At 37.6% G+C, this 24928-nt stretch overlaps 4 protein-coding genes across 8 annotated transcripts in view; 1 reads left to right on the forward strand and 3 right to left on the reverse strand.

Moving 5' to 3' along the window:
* The window catches only part of LOC107689653 (serine/arginine repetitive matrix protein 2-like), a 15492-nt gene extending 14866 nt beyond the window's left edge, over nt 1–626 (reverse strand). For both annotated transcript variants that reach the window (XM_016487754.1, XM_016487753.1), the window contains exon 1: nt 434–626. The gene's annotated coding sequence lies outside the window, so the exon portion shown is untranslated. The remainder of the gene's footprint in view (nt 1–433) is intronic.
* A 595-nt stretch (nt 627–1221) lies between these two features.
* Nucleotides 1222–9338, reverse strand: LOC107689654 (matrix metalloproteinase-25-like). Of its 3 annotated transcripts, none has more exons than XM_016487756.1 (10): nt 9226–9338; nt 5177–5309; nt 4875–5034; nt 4001–4296; nt 3694–3873; nt 3514–3535; nt 3361–3440; nt 2516–2665; nt 2144–2422; nt 1222–2040 (listed from the first exon to the last, which is right to left on the reverse strand). In XM_016487756.1, the coding sequence occupies exons 1-10, from the start codon at nt 9322–9324 to the stop codon at nt 1784–1786; spliced, it is 1656 nt and encodes a 551-aa protein (XP_016343242.1). In that variant the 5' UTR covers nt 9325–9338; the 3' UTR covers nt 1222–1783. The 3 variants fall into 3 exon arrangements, with proteins under 3 accessions (XP_016343242.1, XP_016343241.1, XP_016343244.1); XM_016487755.1 differs by having other exon boundaries at nt 3514–3610; XM_016487758.1 differs by lacking the exon at nt 9226–9338 and adding an exon at nt 5652–5774 and having other exon boundaries at nt 3514–3610; nt 5177–5357.
* LOC107689658 (protein unc-119 homolog B-B-like) lies at nt 9284–21245 on the reverse strand. 2 transcript variants are annotated; one of them, XR_001634359.1, is made up of 6 exons: nt 20550–21245; nt 20342–20455; nt 19507–19597; nt 19210–19382; nt 18902–19088; nt 9284–9361 (listed from the first exon to the last, which is right to left on the reverse strand). XR_001634359.1 is itself a non-coding variant. In XM_016487763.1 (5 exons), the coding sequence occupies exons 1-5, from the start codon at nt 20833–20835 to the stop codon at nt 18955–18957; spliced, it is 798 nt and encodes a 265-aa protein (XP_016343249.1). In that variant the 5' UTR covers nt 20836–21245; the 3' UTR covers nt 18747–18954. The 2 variants fall into 2 exon arrangements, 1 of the variants encoding a protein (XP_016343249.1); XM_016487763.1 differs by lacking the exon at nt 9284–9361 and having other exon boundaries at nt 18747–19088.
* A 3132-nt stretch (nt 21246–24377) lies between these two features.
* Nucleotides 24378–24928, forward strand: part of LOC107689655 (uncharacterized) — a 3011-nt gene continuing 2460 nt past the window's right edge. The window contains exon 1 of the mRNA XM_016487759.1: nt 24378–24479. The gene's annotated coding sequence lies outside the window, so the exon portion shown is untranslated. The remainder of the gene's footprint in view (nt 24480–24928) is intronic.

A 24928-nucleotide genomic window follows, 5' to 3' on the forward strand; every position in this document is an offset into this window, starting at 1 on the left:
TGTTATTTTTAGCAACATCATATGACCCCTTTAAACAACCTACCTAGACACCATTAAAGTAGTGGTAAACGCTCCAAACATCCCATATTGTGCCTAACATGCTGTCTAGGTAGGCTATTCGCTGTATTTTCATACACAGATAGTATATCGCGCGCACAAAATGAAGAACACAGTCTTAAACCAACAACAGGCCGAGGCCTTCTGTGCAGCTAAGGCTTCCTTCACACCACAACCCGTTGATTATTTTTCATTTTTAGTGTTGATGTAATAAAACTATAGTTTATGTAAACTAAATACCCTGTGGTTACTTGTATACCAGAATTTGAGTTGTTTTAGCGCGCTAACTTTGTCCTGTATGCTAACAGGATCACTCCAGTCCACAGAACAGCATGCTAACTACTCAATGAGCTTCTGTAACGTGAGTGCTACGTACCTCTGGGATCCCGCTCAGGGAGAGAACAAAAGTAGAACCGTTACAGACCAAAGACCGAACAACTGTGGCACAACAAGCGGAAACCCAGCGATTCTATATCAAATAATCCTTGTAAAATAAAAACGATGTACGCAACGTTGGCTAGGATGAACAGGTAACGCTCATTTGGACGTCATCGTCACGACCTCGCGATAATATTCGGGGAATGACTGTGGACTACATTTCCCACAATCCCATTCACTCGCGTCACCCATTCTGCAAGTGCGTTTTTGGTGCTTCAAAGTAAGATTTTTTTTGTCTCTTATGCTGCAAGGATGCATTTATTTGATGAAAAATACAGTAAAACAGTGCATACTGTGAAACAGTACTGCAATTTAAAACAACCTTTTTTTCTTTTTTTAGTTATATTTTAAAATATAGACTATTTATGATGGAAAAGCTCCAGTTTTCAGTGTCACTTTTTCCGCGTGTCCTTTATAAATCATTCTAAATCAGTGCTCAAGAAACATTTCTTATTATCATCAATGTTAAAAACAGTTGTGCTGCTTACTATTTTTGTGGAAGCTGTGATTTTTCCCCCCAAGATTCTTTGATGAATATGACAGCATTTATATGAAATAAAAGTATTTTGTAACATTATAAATGTCATTACTGACACTTTTAAACAATTTATTGCATCCTTGCTGAATAAAAGTATGATGAAAATAAAGAATGGTAGTGTATTTTATTTGTTTTTTTATTTATTTATTTTATTTGTGATATTTGTATTTACAGTACAATTGTGGGGGGGGGGCGGGAATCATACAGCTTGCATCTGACTGAATTTACTTTGGATGTAAACTTGACAAAAATAAAAAAAGAGAGAATAAGCCTCACACATTGCGATTTATTTTACATTATTTAATAAATTCTAGTATAATACTGAAAGAATAATTACATGACATCGTTTGGATTTTTTTTTTTTTTTATCAATTCAAATATTGATTAAAGTATTGTCTTGTGTCTTTTAGTCAACTGTGTTTTAGCTTTGAGAGCATCTACTAGTGTACTTCTAAACACTGCCCATTTATGTAGTATGTACTATAATGTATACCATATATAGCTTGTAGAAAGCAGTATGTCACATGAGTAAGAGGTCCGAATACACAGTATTCAAGAAACAGGCAAACAATCCCGAGATTACACATCTGCTGAGATTCTAAAGTGTGCAACCAGTGGACACTTTCCTATCCCAAATGATGGCAGAAATTTGTTGCTAGGTAAAAATCAAGTACATTTTCACTAACTTCACAGTCAAAATCACAACATTAAAAAATCACCGTAAATACTACACAAATAATATAAATCGAATCAGTAAAATACAAGAACCAAAATCCAACCTGTGATAACTGGATATATAACATATGACAAAACACATATCATAGCTGCTGTACTCTGGACACAAGTACAATCTTTGTCTCTTCTGGGAATCTCAGGTGTGTGAGTTGAAATGTGACCTTCACATTTCATCCAGTCAATAGCAATGGACTTTGGGGAAGCAGATTCCGGGTCCAGGCCACCTCTTTTTAAAATCCAGTAGTTTGATTCTTTAAAGAAGTAAGTGTCTCCTGAGGAAAAATACAAACAAAACGATTTGAGGTCCGTTTGAGAGAAAATCATTCATTTAAAAAAATAATAATAATAACATTTTTAATAAAAGAAACATCTTACCATCTACAAATCCAATGATATCATCAGGGTGAGAGGGCATCCCCCAGATGGATGCTGGTTTAGGGTACCCTTCTTCCAGCTTCCTCTCTGTTCTCGACTCATCAAACCTCCAGTACTCACCACCACTGAACAGATACGTTTTCCCATTGTGTGGCCACACAAATACTGCCTCCACCCTCTCTGGGAGCCCTCCTGCAGAAGAGCGTAAACCCCATTCTGAAAGTGGTCGTGGGTACTCAGGGAGGGACACTGTGTCTCTAAATACCCAGTACTGATTACCTGAGAAAGGTATGAAAAAGTAAACATGAAGAAGGAAGAATGAACATGCTTGCATATATATATATGTGTGTGTGTGTGTGTGTGTATAAATACCAATAAAGAAGAGAATATGTCCATCTCTTCTCTCATATACTGCATCAACTCTGGCTGTTTCTGGAGGCAAACCCATCCAGAAGCTGTGGATCAGAGCTGGAGTCAAGGATATTAATGGGCCTGAATGATGTACCCTCCAAAAGTGTGGACCTGATAAAAAGCAAATGGTTAAGGGAGAGGATGATAAACAATATTTTCTTTCACTTTTATAATTTTACAATAACTTTCTATCAGAATTTGTCAGGATATGTTGTGTGAGGATACCATGAGAATCTAATATCCCTCTGATACGTTTACAGTCCACAAATGTTGTAACAAATGTACATTACCAGTCAAAATTTTCATGTCAGTAATTTGAAAAAAAATCTATAATTTTATTCAGCAAGGATGCATTAAATGGATCAAAAGTGACAGTAAAGACATTTATAATATTACACAAGTTTTCTATTTCAAATGAATTATGTTCTTTTGAAGTTTCTATTCGTCAAATAATCCTGAAAAAAGGTCAGTTTACAGTTTCCACAAAATATTAAGCAGCACAACTGTTTCCAACACTGATAATAATGAGAAATGTTTATTGAGCAGCAAGTCAGCAAAGAACGATTTCTGAAGGATGATGTGACTGATGAAGACTGGAGTAATGCTGCTGAAAATTCAGCTTTGCCATCAATGGAATACATTTTTTAAATATATTAAAATAGAAAACAATTATTTTACAAGTTTTTACTGTATTCGCTATATCAAATAAGTGGGGCCTTGATGAGCATAAGAGACGTCATTCAAAAACATTCAAAAATCTTACTGACCCCAAACTTTTGAACAGCAGTGTAAATCAAACATCATACCTCTAAAGAATAAAACCTCTCCTCTGATATTAGCGACTGCATCATAACCTCCCTGACAGCGATCAGCAGAGGCTGGTGGGCTAAAAAAAGAGAAAAGCAGTTAACAAATATAACAATCATTGTCAAACCTGTTGTGATCACAGTGTTACTCACTGATAGGGAGGATTTGGAGGAGCTGGGGTCGAGGAGTGGGACAGATGAGTTGTGGGTGCAACAACAGATGGAGAAGGTTTAAAATCTTGTCTTTTTCCTGTATGGTAAACAGTCATGAGAAAATAGTCTATCTATCTACCTTTTTTATTTATTTATTTATTTTTACATATTAGGGAGTACCATAAAGTGCCTGTATTCTCAGTCTGTCATCAAGGGATAAGGAGTAACTGTGCATGTCTCCCACAGGACCATGATAATACGGATTCATGATGGAGTCATTGGAGGATGAGTGAAACAGGCCTAAAGCATGACCAAACTCATGAACTGCGACTGTGAAAAAATCTGTGGCACTACTCCAATCTGTGGAATTGTAGAAACATAAAACATTTAAGCACTTCTGACCAATCTCCTGTTCTTTTATTCTATCTATTAATATCTGTAGATAATGACGTCAGATCCACAAAGATGTATACAGCATTTAATTTACCTCCATAGCTCCAGCTCTCTCCATCATCAAAGTGTGTGTCACCAGCAAGATCTCCCTTTCCTGGGAAGAATGCATGTGCCAGATTGCCCCCACTGCCATCAAAAGGATATCCATCCTCATGGTAGCTGCTTGCAAAGGTGATTTTGATGTCTATCTGTGGTGATGGGCCATATGGAGGAGGGTGGAAACGCAGAGGTGTGACATCACTCCATACTCGGAGGGCAGAGGTTAAAATGAGCCTCACCAGCCCTTGATGTAAAGTGGGAGACATGGAAGGAGAGGGAAACTCTTGCACGCTGAGGAAAAGAAGGGAAAGATGTGGGATTATTGGACATGAATAGTCTGGTTAAGGTCACATAAATAAAGGCTTCACTGTAAAAAAATAAATAAAAAATTAAGTTCATTAAGCAATATTTTGTTATTTGTTACTTTAACTACCAAAATCTGCTTTTGGTCAACCAGCATAAAATCACAGATGATACAATAGAAAGCCACACGATGAATCAGAGTTTATTGTAAGTGTTCGGTCCATAAAACATGGCCAATACTTGTGTATACTGATGGTGCACAGGTCACACACAAAAACACAAAACACCATCATGGTAACACAAATTACACTAAATAATACAATATTAAATATATAACATAAAATTTGACACAAAACAGCCTAATGTACATTTCTGATCACAAACATGAGCAACAAAAAACATATCAATTACAGTTTTCACTGTATATAAAATTACTTAGTTAACAATTATACCAGGTTTTTACTGTAGAATTTTTACTTTTTTTCTGTAGTTACAAACTGTTTTCTGTAGTTTTTATTTAATTTTACAATGTATAGAATACATTGCTGGAGACTTAAAGATCCCACCTCCAGGTGATGTCAGCCTTGTCCCAGCTCAATCTTGGCAGAGTGTATTTCCTCTTCAGCTTCCCTTTACCTCTTCTCCTTCCTTTCAACAGATCCTCAGAGCTGATGGTGTCCGGCAGAGAGCAGCGAGGTCTGGCCATCAGTTCTAAAGTGGCATGATCTAAAGTTTGACAAAAGGACAAGAGGAATCATCAGAGTTAGTGACAGAAAGATCACGGTACATATGCGCTCTTAAGGGCATTCGTCCATTTGGTTGAACCTAAAGTGTTACAGTACAAATAAGTAAGAAAAAAATCTGTCACCTAGTTTGCCAGTCTCTTCAATACCCGCAAAACACTGCATTTTACGGACAGCTTCTTCAATACCCTCCCTGGTCTGAAGTCGACCAGTTAGAGATTCTGGAGATGGTAAATACCCATACCGAATCAACCAGTCCTATGCACACACACACACAAACAAAAACATTCCGGTTACTAACGTAACCTCAGTTCCCTGAGATAAGGGAACAAGTGTTGCATACACACACTTATGGGGAAACTCCTGTTTACTCTGATACTGAAGCCTGATTTGTTCACGTTTGTGTACCTGCATGAACAAATGGCGCTTCAACCTGACAAAAGGGGAGGAGCTGACTACTATATAAGTCGGCTCAGAGCACCATTCATCAGAATCTTTTGACTGTCAGCGACAGCCATCAACTCGCGTGCAGACTTATAGCATGGCAGCTTACGCAATGCTCGTTCCCTTATCTCAGGGAACCGAGGTTACGTTAGTAACCGGAGCATTCCCTTTCAAACGGTGTCTCCCGTTGCGTGAACACGCTTATGGGGAATGCATCCAATAGCGCCACCCTATAAGTAAATGCAGAACTAAGTCGCTCTGCTCGCCCAGCCCCAAGCTAGCCTGCTGGGGACTACATAGCAAAACCATTTCCACTCAAAGAAGGGATTAGGTAAATTCAAGCACACAAGATCCGTGCCTGGAGGGCAGGGACATCTAAATTATAAAACCTTGTAAAGGTTGACGGTGACGACCAGTCGGCGGCCGCACAGATGTCATCAATATAGATCCCACTGGACCACGCCCAGGAGGAGGCCATCCCTCGAGTGGAGTGGGCCCACATAAGCCAGGGCTATAGCATCGACTATCCAATGAGATCATCGTTGCTTCGTAACTGGCAGCCCTTTAGAGCAGCCTCCGAAGCATACAAAATGCTGCTCTGAGTGCTGAAATGGGCCAGAGCGCTCAACGTACACTCTAAGAGCCCTAACTGGGCAGAGTGGATTGGGACCCTGCTTGTTCTCTGTACTAGGAAGAGCTAGAAGGGTAATAACCTGTGCTCTGAACGGGGTTGACAGCACCTTAGGCACATAGCCGTGTCTTTGTTTGAGGACGACTTTACAGTCATTAGGCCCAAACTCAAGGCATGAAGCACTGACTGACAGTGCTTGCAAGTCACCTACTCGCTTGACCGATGTTAACACCAAAAGGAGGGGGGTCTTGAGCGACAGGTGCCGCAAATTGGCAGAATGAAGCAACTCAAAGGGAGGGCCTTGTTGCGACTATAGATAAGTCTCAGGTCAGCACAGAATGAGGACGAGGCGGGTTCAACCTCCGAGCTCCCCTCAGAAATGTAATGACAAGGTCGTTTTTGTCGACTGATTGGCCAGCCACGGGAGCATGATTCACCATGATAGCTGCCACATACACTTTGAGCGTGGAAGGGGTGCACCCCTTATCCAACAGCCTCTTGTAAAAAAGTGAGCACATGTAGCACTTCACAAAAGGACGGGTCCAGACTGCGTGCTGCACACCAGTCAGAAAAGACTGACCATTTAAGGGCGTAGAGGCGTCTTGTAGACCGTGCTCTAGCCTGCAAAATGGTATTAGTTACACTCGCGGAGAGCTGTAAAGGTTCCCGTTGAGTGGCCAAACATGAAGGTTCCACAGTTCGGGCTGAGGATGCCAAATCATTCCTCTTGCTTGCGAGAGTAGGTCTCTCCTCAATGGTATCGGCCAGGGGGCTGCCCATAGCAGCTGAATCAACTCAGGGAACCATGTCTGATTCCTCCAGAGTGGGACCACCAGGAGGACCAAGCATCTGACTTCCTTGACCCGTCTGATGACCTGAGGAAGCAGGGCAACCGGGGGGAAGGCATACAAGCAAGCGCTGGGCCAGTCGTGGGCCAGGGCATCTCACTGCTTCGAAAAGTAAATTGGGCAGTGAAAGTTGCCTTCTGAGGCGAAGAGGTCTACCTCTCCCCTCCCGAAGACAGACCAGATCATTTGAACCGATTGGGGATGTAGTCTCCATTCGCCTGATGCTACATTGCCCCTGGACAGCATGTCCGCTCCTTGGTTCAATCTGCCCAGCACATGAACTGCTCTTAGCGAGAGGAGATAGCGATGTGCACATAAAAGGAGGTGTCGCGCCATCCTGTAAAGGGAGCATGACCTGAGACCACCTTGGTGATTTATGAAGGCTACCACCGTCATGTTGTCTGAGCGGACCAGGACGTGATGCCTCTTTAAGGTTTGTAGGAAGGCTTTCAGGGCCATCATTTCAAGGCAGTTGATGTGCAAGCTTTGCTCCAGGTGTGACCAAGAGCCAAACACCGGTCTGCCCTCGTACAGTGCTCCCCAACCTGGAGGCATTTGTCATGACTACCTTCCTCCTGGAGGTCAGCCCCAATGGGACACCTGACTGAAACAGGCGAGAAATTCTCCAAGGGGCCACAGCTTTGATGCAGTGGTGGTTTAGCCTGAGACGAATATGCCCTAGGCGCCAAGCGTGGGACGGCACATGGCCTTTGAGCCAAAATTGAAGGGGCTGCATGAGAAGCAGGCCCAGAGAAATCACAGAGGAGGCGGCTAACATAAGGCCAAGCATCCTCCTGAAAATCTCTGAGGGGACACAAAGTCCTGCATTTGAATGCTGGTGCTAGTCGCTGAACCATCAGAGAGTGTTCCAGCATGATCCATGCTCGCATTTGGGCTGAATTGATCACTGTCCCCAGGAAGACAATTCGCTGGCTGGGAGTTGTGTCACTGAATCTTCCACTGCCAGGTGCTCTTCTACGGCGAGCAACAGGCTGAGCTTCTTTGCTTCATCTTCTTGCTTCGACTTCTTGCTTCAGAGTCCATGCGAGGAGATGTCTTCTTCGCTGAAGGAGAAAAATTCTGACGAATGGAGCTCTGAGCCAACTTATATAGTAGTTGGCTCCTCCCCTTTTTGCGGGTTGAAGCGGCATTTGTTCGTGCAGGTACACGAACGTGAACAAATCAGGCTTCAGTATCAGAGTAAACAGGAGTTGAGGTACAATTGGAAAGGGAACTCGCATACATTGTTTGAATATATTGTGAAGTAGTATGAAAACATTATTTTCCCATTTTCTATAATTATGTTGGAGTCATAAGACCCCTGATAAGAGGAAAGGGTACTGTGCATTGTGTTCTGATAAAAATAGACAGGATGTTATGAGCTTCGGTGTGGGTGAATGAATAAAGGGAAACATTAATTGCAATAAATAAATAAACCATGCATGTTATGGATCCTCAAGATGTTTGTTCTCTTAATCATCATCAGGGCTTCCCTTTACTCAATCTTTTCTTGCTGAGTTGACAAATCATCGAATCACCAGCATGTTTTCTGATAATGTTTTTTTTTATTACTGTGCAAGCAACACAACATCTCTCCAGCACAAACATCAGTAAAGTAACAAAGAAATGCCTATTCCTAGTTTATGTAGTTTATGGTTTATGAAACCAAACATACAGCACTACTCTGTATATTATATTACCAGTCTTCTGCTGCCATGCTCGTGAACAAATCAGGCTTCAGTATCAGAGTAAACAGGAGTTGAGGTACAATTGGAAAGGGAACTCGCATACATTGTTTGATGAATTGATTAAAAAATGTTCTGAAAGCACTGGAACACACAAACATGAAATTTACAAAGACTGTTTATAGAGAACTGTATAATCTAATTTTAATCTATTTAAAAATCTACACAATTTGTTTCAGATTTGTGTTATGATAGCTTGTGTATTATTTACAGTTGTATTTGATGTTGATTAGATTATACATCCAAAATTGATCAGAAACGTAATTTATTTCATTGTTTTGTTTGAAACAATTTTAATGTTGAAATTTTATGAGCATGATCCTCAAAAATGTATCTGAAAATCAATTCCAGGCGACAACTATTGCCCCTTAAAAACATTTCTGACATTTATCTGATCTACATTGCATACGATACACATGAAAATAATGTATACATTAAAATGCTGTATACATTAAAATAATTAATTGCATGCTTATTTTCATAGAGAGAACAGAGAAGATTCTCACCACTCCTCGCGCGTATTGATCTGGCATCAGCGCAGGTCGCGCGCTCACAACACTGAGAAGCGCGGCGCCGATCATTGTAAGAACTGCGGTCATGGTCATTCAGTGTGATACGCACGGGTCGTTCACACTCTCAAAACTACCATATTAAGTGCAAAAACGCAAAACTGTTAATAGCGAATCACAAACATATCCTTGAGCACAATTAAAACAGGTGAAATTTGTTAACATTAGGCATCTAGAAAAAAAAAAGACGCTATAGTCACTGAGAATAGCATGTATTCTTCATTCGTAGTCACGCTTTGACCGCCGTTTCAGATTACTTCCCAAGAGAATGGGTGTTGTTTTGATCAATACTGTCCTGGCTGCACCTCCCTCTCTTCCCCTCAGTGGGAGCATCCGTCTAAATGTGTGACCGACCCCTGATCACGGGTTGCTGTGTATGAATAACCATATGGCACATATATGGCCATTAAGTGAAAAACTATATATTGCAGTTCAATTGTTCTGATTAGTATGACTTTTAAAGAAATTAATAATTTTATTCAAAAATGACAGTCAAGACATAATGTTACAAAAGATGAAAATATAATAATATAACGAAAAAATATTACTGTTTCCACAAAAAAAATTAAACAGCACAACTGTTTTCAAAATTAATAACAATTATACATGCTTCTTGAGCAGCAAATCAGATTATTAGAATGATCATGTATCTCTGAAGATTTGAGCAATGACTGCTGAAAATTCAGCTTTGCCACTTTGCCATCACAGAAATGAATTACATTTTGAAACACACACACACACAATTAGAATGATCTCTGAAGATTTGAGCAATGACTGCTGAAAATTCAGCTTTGCCACTTTGCCATCACAGATCACAGAAACATTTTGAAACACACACACACACAATATATATATATATGAATGAAATATTATAAATAAATAGAGGATGCTGTAGACCATGACTGTTCATTTACACCAATCATGCAAATAGATGCCAGAAAAAAAGTACAGTCAAATGTCCAGATCAGAAAATTCACTAAATCCATCAGTAGTTATGCCACCTAATGATCACAAAACTCAAGTTCAGAAAGCTGTGTCTTGGTGAAATAAGTTGTTGTAGTTCAATTATTAAGGTATCGTTATGTTCCTGAAGTTATCATTATGACAGTGAGTTTTCCTTATTCACTAAAAAAAATCATAAAAATGTAGAAACTCGCTGACTTTCACCATTAAAACTATTCTAGAAGTGTTCAATCTCAGAAATGGTACCTTGGATTGCGATATTAAAATGTATACAACAGTTATTATTTCGTCTTGTTTAACACATCTTAACTGCCCTGCTCAGCTAAAAATGGACTATTATATTTTTTCTTAAACCACTATTTTGGACTTTTTCAATTTCACTATTCTCTTAAAAAAAAAAGAAAATTTGAACCTTAGGTATCCTTCGTTCAAAGAGTGAAAAGACATGATGCTGTGTGGGGTTTTGGGTATATTTTTTGTAATTTAATCTCCTTTGGAGCAAAGGTCCCATCTGAACCATTTTTTGTCCCTAATCTGTCACCTATTCTCAAATCTAGAGGTAAGATTGCAGAGTTAGCACACTTGATCGTGTTTTTGTACTTTCAGACCTAAACCACACATCTGGCAACACTAAGAGGGAACAAACGTTTCATGCGCAACTAGAACACACAACTTTAAATCTTATGGCCAGCTTTCATAAGAAAAACTGTACAACAGTTTCATACACTTGTAAAAGAAAAAAATATATATATTGTTAAATATGTTTGCAATTACGCGAGTAAAAAGTTCTGGCGATGCGTAAACTGCTTTGAGAAGAACTGAAAACCTCACAATGGCATCACAATCTTGCACATGGCGCGCCACTACGAACCGACCGGGAGTGACCTCCTCGAGCCGCGGGTACCGTGACATCACGCATCGGACCCCGGCACGCGCCACCGCGGAAAGTCCAATCACAGCTCGCGCTCCACACCGCGCCGTGTGTGCTGTGTGTTCGGACGGTCAGCGGGACTTCACAGGTGAGCAGGTGCGCTGCGCGTAAAGGTTCCAGTTTCCTGTCACCGGAAACGAATTGAGGTTAGTGCGCGATTTTTCCATTAATTTAAACGGGGTATGTGTTTAAATACATTTCTGTCAGTAATTTTTGTGCCGTACGCAGTTGAGGGTCTTCTCACAACATTCTAGCACAGTATGCGAGCTGTTAATTATCTTAAAGACGTTTAAAACAGACCCTGAAATGGTTTGGTGATATATTTCTTGTGTGTGAACCTATAATTATAAATAATTATAATGCTTACGTTTTCTTTGTATGTCGTCCTGACTGAAATCGCTCGAACGGCGTACTGTTGCTATGGTTACTTCTCGAGGAAACGTTCAGTGTCACCTAAAATGAGTTTTAATTTTGTAGATAACAGAATTGCTTTTAAAGTTTTACTAAACACGTTGATCTCTAATGTCCTTAAAGAGAGGACATATGGATATCTTTAAGAGACTCATACTAGAAAAAGTTGACTTTTTAATGAAACAAGATTTCAACATTATTTTTGTCAGCTATGAAAAAGCAGATAAAGTGGCTAAGGAAGCTCTTCAGTTGGAAATAACAGAATGTAATGTTCCAGTATCTGATGTAAAACCTGTATTGAATCTGTACATTCATAATAAATGGCAAATGGAATGAATGCATATACAACAAACTATATGAGGTGAATCCAGTAGTAAATGAAAGAAGTAATTACTGATTTGAACGTACAGTAGATATAACCAGGTTGTATATACAAGATGTCGAAATGGACATTCAAGACGCACTCATTCATATTTATTGAAAGGGGAAGAGAAACCAGTCTGTGACTTGTGTAAGAATTTTTTTTAATGCAAAACATATTTTAATAGTATGTCCAATTTTAAATGATATTAGACAACGATATTGACTAAAAATTGACTAAAATAAAAAACATTTTTTAAAGTCTCTCCTAGAAGAATTTAAGAATTTTTATCACTGATTTAACTGAAAGATTGTATATGATTTTTATCAGTACTGTTGTTGTTTCTTGTATGTTTTTGTATAATTGTTTCTTAAGAAAATGTTATATTATTGTAAACGATGTATTGAAATGATACTGTTAATGCTGCCATGAATTTAGCCATTGTTGCTGATATGGCGTTAAAACATAAATAAATCATTTGCTTTAAGAGACTCTAAAGAGAGGATGTTTACCTCCCATTCCTTAGTGAGAGAGGGAGTCTGGGATACTGCTGTAATAAGGAATCAAATTATGATTAGGAATGGCACACAGAGGCGCGTTTGTGCAGGATGTGTCCTATTGGACTTCTGGGTGGGAGAGAAGAGGTCATGAGATGGAGATATTTAGTGTCTGTAAACACCACATCATTATTCTGCCTTTGCATTAACAAGCTCACTGGCTTCCTTAAGCTTTACTGCATTCTTAGCGGTTGAGCTTGCATATTTGAGTTTTCGGTGTTTGAATGCATTAAACGGTGTTTGGTCCAGTGCTGTTCTGCAAGTTTCTTCTCTCGTTCTCTCTCTCATTCTCATGAACGTCCTCCCAGCCTACGCAGATGGTTTGCTGACATTTCCAGCTCTAATGTTTTAATGAATGAACCGTTGCTATAACAACAGTCAGTCAGTTCTTAATCACTCAAGTTATAATTGTGTTTTGTGTTTGTGTAATGGCATAAACTAGGGATTGCATGATGGGCGAATTACATGAAAATGGTCTTGGTCAAATTTGACTCCACATTCCAAAATCATAAGGAAAAAAATATTTTGCATAAAGAATGGAACTTTATGCACTTACAGGAATAGTTTACCCAATAATCCACAAGTAATCCACACCACTCCAGTCCATCAATTAACGTTATGTGAAGCAAAAAGCTGCAGGTCTGTAAGAAACAAATCCAATAATGAAGGCATTTTAACTTTAAACCGTCAGTTCTGGCCAAAATATGAGTCCATAATCCATAATAACGCTTCCTCCAATCCCCAATTGTCCTCTCACATCAAAAATCCACCCACATATTTGTTTAGAGCTGTTTTAGACTGTTTTAATTTGTAAACTATGCTTGATCTTTGCATATTTCTCTCCTGATTCAGTCCAGATTACTTTTTCACTGGAGAAAGCAATATTATGGATATATTTAGCCATATTTTAGCCAGAAGCAAGTTAAAAATATCTTGATGGATTTCTTTCTTACAAACATGCAGCTTTTTATTTCACAAGATGTTAAACTGATGGACTGGAGTGGTGTGGATTACTTGTGGATTATTGTGATGTTTTTATCAGCTGTTTGGACTCTCATTCTGACGGCACCCATTCACTGCAGAGCATCCATTTGTGAGCAGGTGATGCAATGCTGATTTTTTACTTTCAGACACTGACTGCTGAAAAGACACAGATGATGGCTGCAGATGCTCATATAGGGCACAAAGACGCACAGTAAAGCAGACACATGCTCAGTGTTGCTTACAGAACATGACACAATGGCAACATTCCCTCTTTTCTCTTTCTCTCTTTCTCGGTTTCTCTCACTCAACCCCTTCTTCTATCCTGTATGAGTGTTGGTGGTGCCAAACAAAGATTCTTTCATCGGAAAGAGGAAGTAAATCTCGCCTGTCTCCACATTCCCACTAATGAATGGCAGCGATTTCAGATTTATCATCATAAATACCGAACACATTGTTTCAGACCCACGGCGTTCAGCTTATGTTGTTGTGCAATGCTCTTATATGCTGCATTATCTTTCCCCGTTGGTTAAGAGCATTCAGACTGTGGTTGAATAACTCTAGCTTTATTTACACTGATAAGACAGCTGTGACATGTGGGGCGATGTACGAGAAAAAAATGAGACAGAGAAAGAGACAGGCTGAAAACTTGTCCAGGACATCGAGGAATAAAAATGTTGTCATCATTTACTCACCTTCATTTCATTCCAATCCCATATTTTATTTTTTCAGTGAAAAACAAAAGTATGTCTTAAGTGGTAAGAAGCTTTTGCTTTCTAAACAAGGAAAGTGGATAGACAAGTGCCAAAAACCACAAAAAGCACCATAAAGCTGAAGAACTAATGGCATATAATGTTACTAATGTCAAGTATGGCATGGCATAAAGCACCACTTTTTAAATTGATTGCAAGTGCAAATGAATTTGGAGACTTATCAGTGATTAACAGCTTGAATTATTGTCTTTTTCTTACACAAGTCGTATTGACTATTGCATAGCAGGCTTACGGCAATCAGAAGCTCAGACTTTCATCTCAGAAAAATATAAAATAAAATAAAATAATATGAGCTCTGAATGACATGAGGGTGAGTAAAAGCTAAGGAAAATTTCATTTTAAAACTTTACATTCTAAGTAACCGATCAAAGGGTTAGACAGCAGTGTAGGATCTTAGATTGTCATGCATTTGTCAACTCTCATTGAGGTATTCATGAGATCCTTGAGAATTTATGAGAGGGATATTTGAGGCTTGAAAAGATGAACTTCCTTGGCCTTACAGACACTGATGAGTGTGAATAATAAATGACATCCGCAGGAATAGCTTCTGTAGATCTTACTGAGTAGGCATTGTGTGCGTGAATGTATGCATGATATCTTTGAAATGATTCCTGAATATTTTATCTACTGTGAATTTGCAAACCCTGGTGATCCTTTGTAATACTCACATTTGTTCTGTGTTGTTTAAGTTTACTGATTTACACACAACAGTCACCATTTAAGATCATATATGTTGTATCTTATTGCATCTTTTTATGACTTTGTAGAATGTGTATTGTTATGTCACAATAGTATAGTATCTTGTAGTCCATGACTTTGTTCTAAAAAGTGCTGTGGATGGTTGGTTGTGATGTCACAAAATGGGCAAAAAAATAGCCATGCAATGTATTGATCCCTTGTGTTATTAGACTGATGTCGCAATGTCAGATTATGCTTTTCACCTCTGAGTAGATGATCCACCTGTCAGTCTTATTATTAGAATGAATAGTGTCTTCAGGACCAAGGACAGCTCTAACATGTGACACAAACCCACATCATCCCCACACTTCCCCAAACACACCACAACACAAACTCTTCATTTCATACATATTCACACACCTCACACTCTGTAGAACTGAGTTTTGACGGATTAGTTGAACAGTGTTAATTTAATATTAATTAAATACTTTTATTTTAAACATTTGTATTATGTGCTTTTTTTGTTATTTTTATTAGTATTTGAATATTTCTAAATATTAAAAATATATCTCATTTTTAATTTAAATTTTTGTTATTTTTTATGTTTTAATTTTATTTCAATTAGTAATTTTAGTTGTCACCTTTACCTTTATTTGTATAGCACTTTGTACAATACAGATTGTGTCAAAGCAGCTTTACAGTGTTAAACAGGAAAATAGTGTGTCGATAATGCAAGAGGACAATAGTAAACACTTCAACTTAAGTACTTCAACTTCAACTTATTTCAGTTAGTTACCAGGTCAGCATTTCACAATTTTCATTTAGTATCATTTTTTTATATTTTATTTCAGCTTTATTTCAATTAAAGGGATAGTTCACCCAAAAATAACAATTATGTCATCATTTAATCACCCTGTGAATATTTTGTTAATATTTTATATTTTCATTTTAGGTAAAGATGTAATAATTTTGTTGTGTATTTGTCACTTATAGTTGTTGTTGTTTTAAATATGTCTGTAGTTATTTAGTTATTTTAGTACTTCAAATTAAAGGAAAATTTGAAATGTTGCCTTGGCAACTAGATGAAATAAAATAATTTGATATTTTATTTCAGTTCATTTTTATTTTATTTCAAGTAATTATTTTTTTTTTATGTTTTTTTTTTTTTTAATTAACAATAATAACCCTGACCCACATTCACAAAAACCCATGCACATGCTTATTTGATGTCACCTTTCACCCACTTTTGGATTTGTGCTGAAATCTGGGCTGAGAATCAGACGTTACACACCGCTATTTGTACCGCTTTCTAATCTGTCTCTCCTCCATGCATCTTTGTTAAAGTGGAAGGGGCTCAGAAAGGTCAAAATTGTGAAATTTCCATGTACTGATCTTTACTGGAATGTTCTGATGCCGTTCAGTGTTAGTGTGTTTAATGACATGGAAGATTGACTGCTTGCATTTCTTGTTTAGAAAACAGGCTTCACTGACCCATCGAAGAGGAAGCAGCAGGACAACCTGGGAGGAAGTGACATCACAGCACTTCCTTTATCTTTCCCTTGCTCTTCATATGTTTCTTTCTGTTTCATTCAGTCAGTATGAGGCTGAAGCAGGATGTGAGTCCAGTAGTGGTTATCATATTCAGGCTGGTGGTTTGGCTCTACTCTCTCATCTCTTACCTGCCGTACCTGCTGCTGAGATCGTCCAACTCGCAGTCGTTCTCCGAGTGCTCGCGGAGGGTGAAGGCCCGTTCCATCAGCGGACACCCTTCGGGACCCTACCGGGACGTCGGTGCACTGAGGGCGCTGGCCACATGCCTACAGCCGGGGGTGAGCACACTCGATCGGGTGTTTGAATCCTCCGTGTGCCGCAATCCTCACCTCGACTGTCTGGGAACCAGAGAACTGCTGAGTGAGGAAGACGAAACTCAAGAGGATGGAAGAGTCTTCAAGAAGGTGCGTATTGTCTGTAAGTCCAAAGATCTTACACTTCTGCCTTTCAAAGCTCTCTCGGATGTGTTGAAGAGCAACACTTTTGTAGTTTCTTTTCCCCTGATGTCTACTTTTACCGTCAGTTAAAGCTTTCTTGCACCAAAGTCATAGTTTGGTTTTTCTGAATATGTCTCACTTTTAGTCATTGAAAACTTGCTGAAAACTGGAACAATTGAGATGCAATAGTGCCTTTCTAAAATCATTTAGTAACAATTAGACACTAAATTAAATGTGCACTGCCTAGTGTATGCTACTTTTGGTCACAAATTATAATAATTTATTAATAATTTAATAATTTCAAATTATAATAATAAAACACTACTTGACAAAAGTTTAGAATAATATATATTTTTAATGTTTTAATGTAGTCTTCTGCTCACCAAGGCTGCATTTATTTGATCAAAAATACAGTAAAAACTGTAATATTGTGAAATATTACAATTTAAAATAACTGTTTTCTATTATAATATATTTTAACATGTAATTTATTCCTGTGATGTAAAGCTGAATGTTCAGCATCATTAATCCAGTCTTCAGTGTCACATGATCCTTCAGAAATCACTCTAATATGCTGCTCAATTATTATCAATTACTATTGGTCCTCAATTATTAATAATGGTTCTTTTTATTATCAATGTTTTTGCTGCTTAATATTTTTCTGGTAACTGTGACACTCTTTTCAGCATTCTTTGATGAACAGAAACTTCATTGAACAGCATTTATTTTAAATTTATTTAAATCTATTGAAACACTATAAATGTCTTTAATGTCACTTTTGATCAATTTAATGTATCCTTGCTGAATAAAATCAAATAAATGCAACATTGGTGAGCCTAAGAAACCGTTGTTATTATTCGTAATTATCTTAATTTTGAAATTGTAATTATTCCAAAGTTTTGGCTGGTGGTGTATATTTTAATACTGAACAAGTTATAATAAACATATATTCAAATATTGGACACATTATAATAAACATATATTCAAATATTGGAAAAATGACTATAAACATATATTCAAATATTGGACAAATCATAATAAACATATATTCAAAAATTGGGCCTAAAGTTAATTAGCTAATGCCATAAATGTGATTTGAATGACTTGTTATTGCAGTTTAGTTTTAATAAATGTTCTGAGTGGACTAGTAAGGGAGTTTTGTTTTGCATTGTGTGAAAATCTGTCTACATAATACATCAAACTCAGTTTTCAAAAGGGTAGAGAAAATCTTGTTTTCCATGTCATGACCCTTTAAATCAGCCGGTCTGTAACAAACTGACCTGCAGCATGTGAATGATCTCTCAGTTCTGATGGTAATCCTATTGTCCGGCGCTGGAGCAGCTCACATAGTAATAATATTCTGCTGTGACGCTGCTGTTACTCAACTAAAGCTGTCAAACATGTGCTGCTGCTGTTGTGTAACATGAGAAGGGCTTGATTATATATCACAAACAACTGCTGGGTGTTTGTTTCGGCTTGCTGTGTTGATTTTCTGCTAACATTGTTTAAGAGAGTGCTTTATTCTTACCCTATTCTGGTTCTGATGTGTTTGAATACTCCACAGCAATGTCTAAAACACATATTTGATACTCTGCACGTTCAGTGCATTTTATTTTTTATCCTGAAGGCAACATTTTACAACTTTTTGAATTTAACAGGCTGCTGTCTGTACCTTTAATATTATTATACGTAAATGATCGGATATTCTTTGCATGTTATGGATCCTCAAGATGTTTGTTCTCTTAATCATCATCAGGGCTTCCCTTTACTCAATCTTTTCTTGCTGAGTTGACAAATCATCGAATCACCAGCATGTTTTCTGATAATGTTTTTTTTTATTACTGTGCAAGCAACACAACATCTCTCCAGCACAAACATCAGTAAAGTAACAAAGAAATGCCTATTCCTAGTTTATGTAGTTTATGGTTTATGAAACCAAACATACAGCACTACTCTGTATATTATATTACCAGTCTTCTGCTGCCATGCTGTGATTGATGTTACCATGCCTTCTGTGAAGTGTTTAGGTTTGGTTCTCATTGAGCTCCAGCCCCTGGCTGAAGGAGTACTCTGCCTTATGATGCATGATTAGTGTGTTATTGGCGAAGTAGAAGCTGTCTGACCTCGTCTCAAAAGGGTGGCTGATCATGTCCTCAACTGAAATAATAGATCATACTCAACATTTTACACTTGCACAAGCACCATTATGTTCACATGAATAGTTTTTCATTCAGTTGTAAAATGTGTGAAATGCATTGTAAGTTTGTGTGTTACTCACTTGTGTGTGAATCCAGATCTGGTAAGCAGTAAATGTGTTCACAGGTGTTTCTGCTGTATGGGATACAGAAACCGATCTCAAAGTCAAACGTCTTCAGCAGCAGATCCCTGAAGTAATGCCTCTCAATCAGCCGAAACTTGTTGACTGCCTTACCGCCCACTGTAAACTCAAGCCTGTTCAGAAGAGAGTTTGCACATTATGCAAACATGTTAATTAAGATTGTAGTTACTGATTTGGATTAAATATTTCAATCTATTCTAAAGGCTCCAAAGCAATCTTATTAAAAACTAAACATACGTGGCTCCAATCTCCCTGAGATTTAGAAAAGCAGGACTGAAATGATACTGAATGAAACGGCCTGCATCCAACTCTATGACATCCTTTATTTCTGTGAGAGAAAGAAGAGGAATTTATACCATATTTAGGACAGTGTTGTTCTTGTTAACTAAAAGAAAAAAAGCACATTTGAAATGAAATTAAAATTAAAATGAATTGAAAATTGAAATGAAAATGAGAATTACTGAAATACTTAAACTGAAATAAAATGTTTAAGGTGAGGTGCTAAAATTACTAAAACTAAAACTTAAATAAAAATAAATGAAAGCTAAACTGAAATATTAAAAGAAACTAATATAAATGACAAATGCACATAAAATCACTAAAACTTCAACTAAAATGAAAAGATACTGAAATAAATGCTAATTCAAAATATTAATACATACTATAACAGTACATAAATATACAGTGCATTGACACATTGTATTATTTGACAAAATTATGACAAAAGCACATAACAAAATCAAGAAAACAAATATTAAAACAAACTGAGAATATAAACATAAATGCTAAATCAAAATATTAATAAACACTATAGTATATAAATAATACTAACATAACACTGATAAAGAGTGAAACAGAGAGTAAGGCTGAAATACAAGCCATTTTTGAAATGCTACTGCACATGATGTCCACTAGAGGTCAAATAACATGTTTGGCTCCACATTAGCATAAACACAGTACTATCTCATTCACAATCTGAGACATCCTACTTAGCCAAGTTATGTGTCTTCTACGAAATCACCCAGTGAAACAGAAAGTAAGTGAACGCAATGTTAAAAAGGCACTAACACACCTGTCGGACAGTGTCGTTTTAGGTCCAGAATGACCGATCCACCTTCTAGGTCTCTTATTTTGAATCGTGAAAAGCTAATATTGTAGACGTTGTCTTCTGGGGAGCACAGGTAGTCTGTACACATAACCAATAACAGTAAAGAAAAGAAAGTATCACAGTAAAAGAACAAAAACGCACAAATAAACTGCTTGGTGTGTGGTGTCCTCACCGTCAGTGTATCCTGGTAGCATGAGGACATACTGAGGAGTCACAGGGTCACCTGGCTTCCAGTCCAGCAGCAGCTCCTCTTCAGCTGCAAGTCCTCCTCCTGAAATAAACCCATTCCAGACCTCCATGTCCCTCAGATCACCTCTGTCCTGGATTTCTGCCATTTCCTCCTCATCCTCATCAGCTTCATCTTCCTCCTCTGGTTCGCTGTCCTTGTCTTTCTCAGAGGACATTTCCTGCTCCATTTCTTCCTCACTCTGTTGTTCTTTAACACCCTCACTGTCCATCTAAAATCTTTGCCTAAGAGTACTGTTTTTCCTCAAAGGTTTCTCTCGGGTTAACTAGCACAGGCCCATCTGTTGCCTGGCACTCTCTGTGATTACCCTCAGCTCTTCTCTCATAAACTGTGTCTCAGTGACTCAAACAGATTAAGGCTTTCTCAAACAGCTAATCCAAGACAATCCTCAATTAAACACAGACACAGCAACTATGGCATCAATGAAAGGACAAAAGGGAATTTGAGATAAACAGATAGTATAGAACAGTGATGTGGAGAATAGTTAGTGGAAAAGGAAAAAGAGATTTGCAGGACTGAAATTAATAAATACATATGACTGAAAGTGTGGTGACAAAAGTGAGAAGTTGCAAATGAAGTCACAGCTAGCTATCTCAACTGGTGGGTCGTGACCTAAAAACCCTAGGACACAGCAGGCAAAAAAAGAGAAAAAATGCAAATAATGAAATGAGTGAGTGAAGTGTAGCCAAGTATGGTAACCAATACTTGGAATTTGTGTTCTGCATTTAAACCATCCAAGTGCCCACACACAGTAGTGAACACACACCCAGAGCATTGGGCAGCCATGTGCTGCGGCACCCAGGGGAGCAGTTGGGTTCGGTGCCTTGCTCAAGCGCTTCACCTAAGTCGTGGTATTGAGGGTGGAAGAGAGCACTGGTTATTCACTCCCTCCACCAACAATTCCTGCCAGACCTGAGACTCGAACCCACAACCTTTGGGTTACAAGTCCTACTTTCTAATATTAGGCCACGACTGCCCACAAATGCAAGTTACAATATACACTGATGTTCAAGTCAAGTCAAGTCAAGTCAAGTCTGCTTTATTGTCAATTCTTCCACATGTACAGCACATACACACAGAGAATTGAAATTGCGTTACTCTCAGACCCTTGGTGCATACAGATAACACTAACAGTAGAACATAAATACAGATATACAGATTAAGTATAAAATACAACTATACAAATATACAAATAAGGTAAAATATATAAAAAAATATATATAAAGCAGCACACGGCACATGGCAGATAGAGTGCAAACCAGTGAAGTAAACAACAGTGCAGATATAATGATTTGTAGTGCAAAAAGAGCTTATTTAGACTGATTAAAGTGACTGTGTGTGTGTATTTGGGAGGGGGGAGTGGGAGAGTCCGTCAGAGGGCACTGACAGTGCCCTCTGTTGTTCAAATGTTCAGTAATACATTTTTGTTCTCAAATGTTTTCAATTTCAAATAAATGATGTTCTTTTGAAATGTTTAATTAATCAAAGAACCCAGAAAATATAAAGCAGCAGTTGTTTTCAAAAATGTTAATAATAATAAATGTTTCTTGAGCACCAAATCAGCATGTTTTCTGAAGGATCTCGTGACACTGAAGATTGATGTAATGGTTGCTGAAAAGTCAGGAATAAATTACATTTTAAAATATACTGAAATATTTAAAAATATTCAATATTTTTTAATGTAATAATATATTATATAAAAAGTTAACTTAAAGCTGCAGTCCGTAACTTTTTTTGGTTCAAAATGATCCGAAATCAATATTTGAGCAAGTACATAACCAGCCAGTGTTCAAAACTATCACCTTACTTCAGCCTGATTCACAATGGTTAGCTTATAATAATGTTTTCTAATTTGAGTGGTATGGGTAGGTTTTCGCAGGAAATACGAGCATGCCACTGTGTCATTACGTCACGTCTGTAAACATAAAGAAGTTGTCCCGGCTACTAGGCTATCGCATGTGAGGATCCTGCAGGTGGCGGATCGTTTATAGCCTTTTCTCACAGCAGCTGGAATAATTCAATTTATCATTTTGATGGCGGATTGTAATCCAGAAAGGATTATGTGTTTATGAAACACATGTGAATGAAATTAAATTATATTCCAGTTATTCTGATTACAGATAGCCTGGGATTACAAAAATGTGTATTTGAAAGAAAACCAGTTCGAAGGGAGCATAATTAGCTTTCTGGGTTAAAAGAATTTCTTAATATGAAATTCGAGTAGTATGACAATTAGAGATTAGACTGTACAGAAATTGAAATCTACTGCTTCGATTCATCCGCGCTGGAGCCGTGCCGGACCACAACCCACGCAAGCTAGATAATTCCGCACACAGCTGCAATTCCAGGTTTTCAAACAGAGATGGCGACAAAGAGGCAAAACTTACGGACTGCAGCTTTAAATTGTAATAATATTTGACAGTTTTACTGTTTTGCTGTATTATTGTTTAAATAAATGCAGCCTTGCTGAAAATAAGACTTCTTTTAAAAAATATTTAAACAATCTTACTGACCCTAAACTTTTGCATGATAGTGTGTATCTATATGTCAAAGGCTGTATATCCAATTCAAATCTACAGTATTTTGTAATAAATTAATCTATCACTTTGTATATAGGCTAGTCAAAATAGGCAGATGTCATCAGGGAGAGGTAGAATATATACATCATGAACAAAACTACACAATGTCAAAGAAAATATGACCCGGAATGCATTAAATACAGATTCACTTGCAATGAGGATAAACATGGTGTGTGTGTGTGTGTGTGTGTGTGTATAAATATATATACAGAATACACACACACACACACACACATAATATAAAATAATATATGTACACAAATAAAGCAAAAAATAAACTTCTCTTTTTCAGGATACTGTATTTTAAAGATAATTTTGTAAAATCCAAATAAGTTTTACAGATCTTCTAACAATTTACAGGTGGTAGGCTGACGATGAGATGCACTATAGTTCTTAAAGCAGCTGGTGGACACACAATAAACTTTTGATATTGACCTCTCCCTTTGTTCAGGGACTAATTATTCAATTTCTGTTTGTCAAATGCCTTGTTTAGTTTGTGTCTCGGTTGTTTCACTTTTTATGTTAAAATAAAGATTTACACATGTTAAGAAAGTTGCTGGAAATATGTGTGTGTGTGTGTATGTACATGTTTTTCTATCCTGGTGTGGACTTAATTCTGAATACACACCGTCACTCATGGGGACTCGTGTCACCGTGGGGATCTAAATTGAGGACCCCATGGGGAAACAAGCTTATAAAACATACAGAATAAAGTTTTTTGAGAATGTAAAAATGCAGAAAGTTCCCTGTGAGGGTTAGGTTTAGGTGCAGGGGTGGGGTAGGGCGATAGAAAACACAGTTTGTACAGTAGAAAAACCATTACGCCTATGGAATGTCCCCATAAAACATGGAAACACAACGTGTGTGTGTGTGTGTGTGTGTGTGTGTGTGTGTGTGTATACATAAAAAAAACTCTAGTGACATCTTTGTCACCTTGTCAAAGCATTACTCTGGTAAGTACATTTGGTGTCCTCATTAGTGTGATGTGCATTTGATCAATCTGAATGTTAAATGAGTCAACAACAGGATGTGTTCACATGTTTTTTTTTCACAGCAGCACTGATGGAGGGAAGAGGAGGAGCCACTGAACCACATCCTGCTTTACCCCAACCTCTCACCGCATCCTATACTGTTGACATGGTGATCAAACTGTCAGTTCCTCATGTCACTTGAAAGCTTCAGCTAGGGGAGAGAAGTATCCCAGAAGGCACCACTGCACAAGCGAAGAAATCAGAGTGCATCAGGAAGAGACAACGTGATGAGTTCTGAACATCAGGTAGAGTTTATATGTTTCTGTTAGTTGTGTTAAGCTAAATGATAAGTTATACAGACGAAGCTTAGGTTAAGAGTTCTCATTTATCCTTAGCACGTTCAAGCACAGTGTGAATTGTATACCATTTTGTGACGTGTTCTGTCAGATCAGTCAAATTAAATTAAAAAACTCTGTTATTTAGCAGAAATTGGTAGTATTAGACATTCACAGGGCACATGGCAACATTTCAAATGTTATAAAGTTGATTTAGATTGCTAAACTCAACAAACACCAACAGACTGATCCAACAAAACCCAAAACAGAGATAATTTGTTGTTTTTTGAGGCAGTATATTTTCAAATATATATAAAACACATGTGCTACTGTTCGGCGTCATTAAGTTTTTTAAAGAAAGTATTAATCAAGGATGTATATATATATATATATATATATATATATATATATATATATAT

Source organism: Sinocyclocheilus anshuiensis, unplaced genomic scaffold (assembly GCF_001515605.1).
Source record: "Sinocyclocheilus anshuiensis isolate Anshui unplaced genomic scaffold, SAMN03320099.WGS_v1.1 scaffold813, whole genome shotgun sequence".
Lineage (NCBI taxonomy): Eukaryota > Metazoa > Chordata > Actinopteri > Cypriniformes > Cyprinidae > Sinocyclocheilus > Sinocyclocheilus anshuiensis.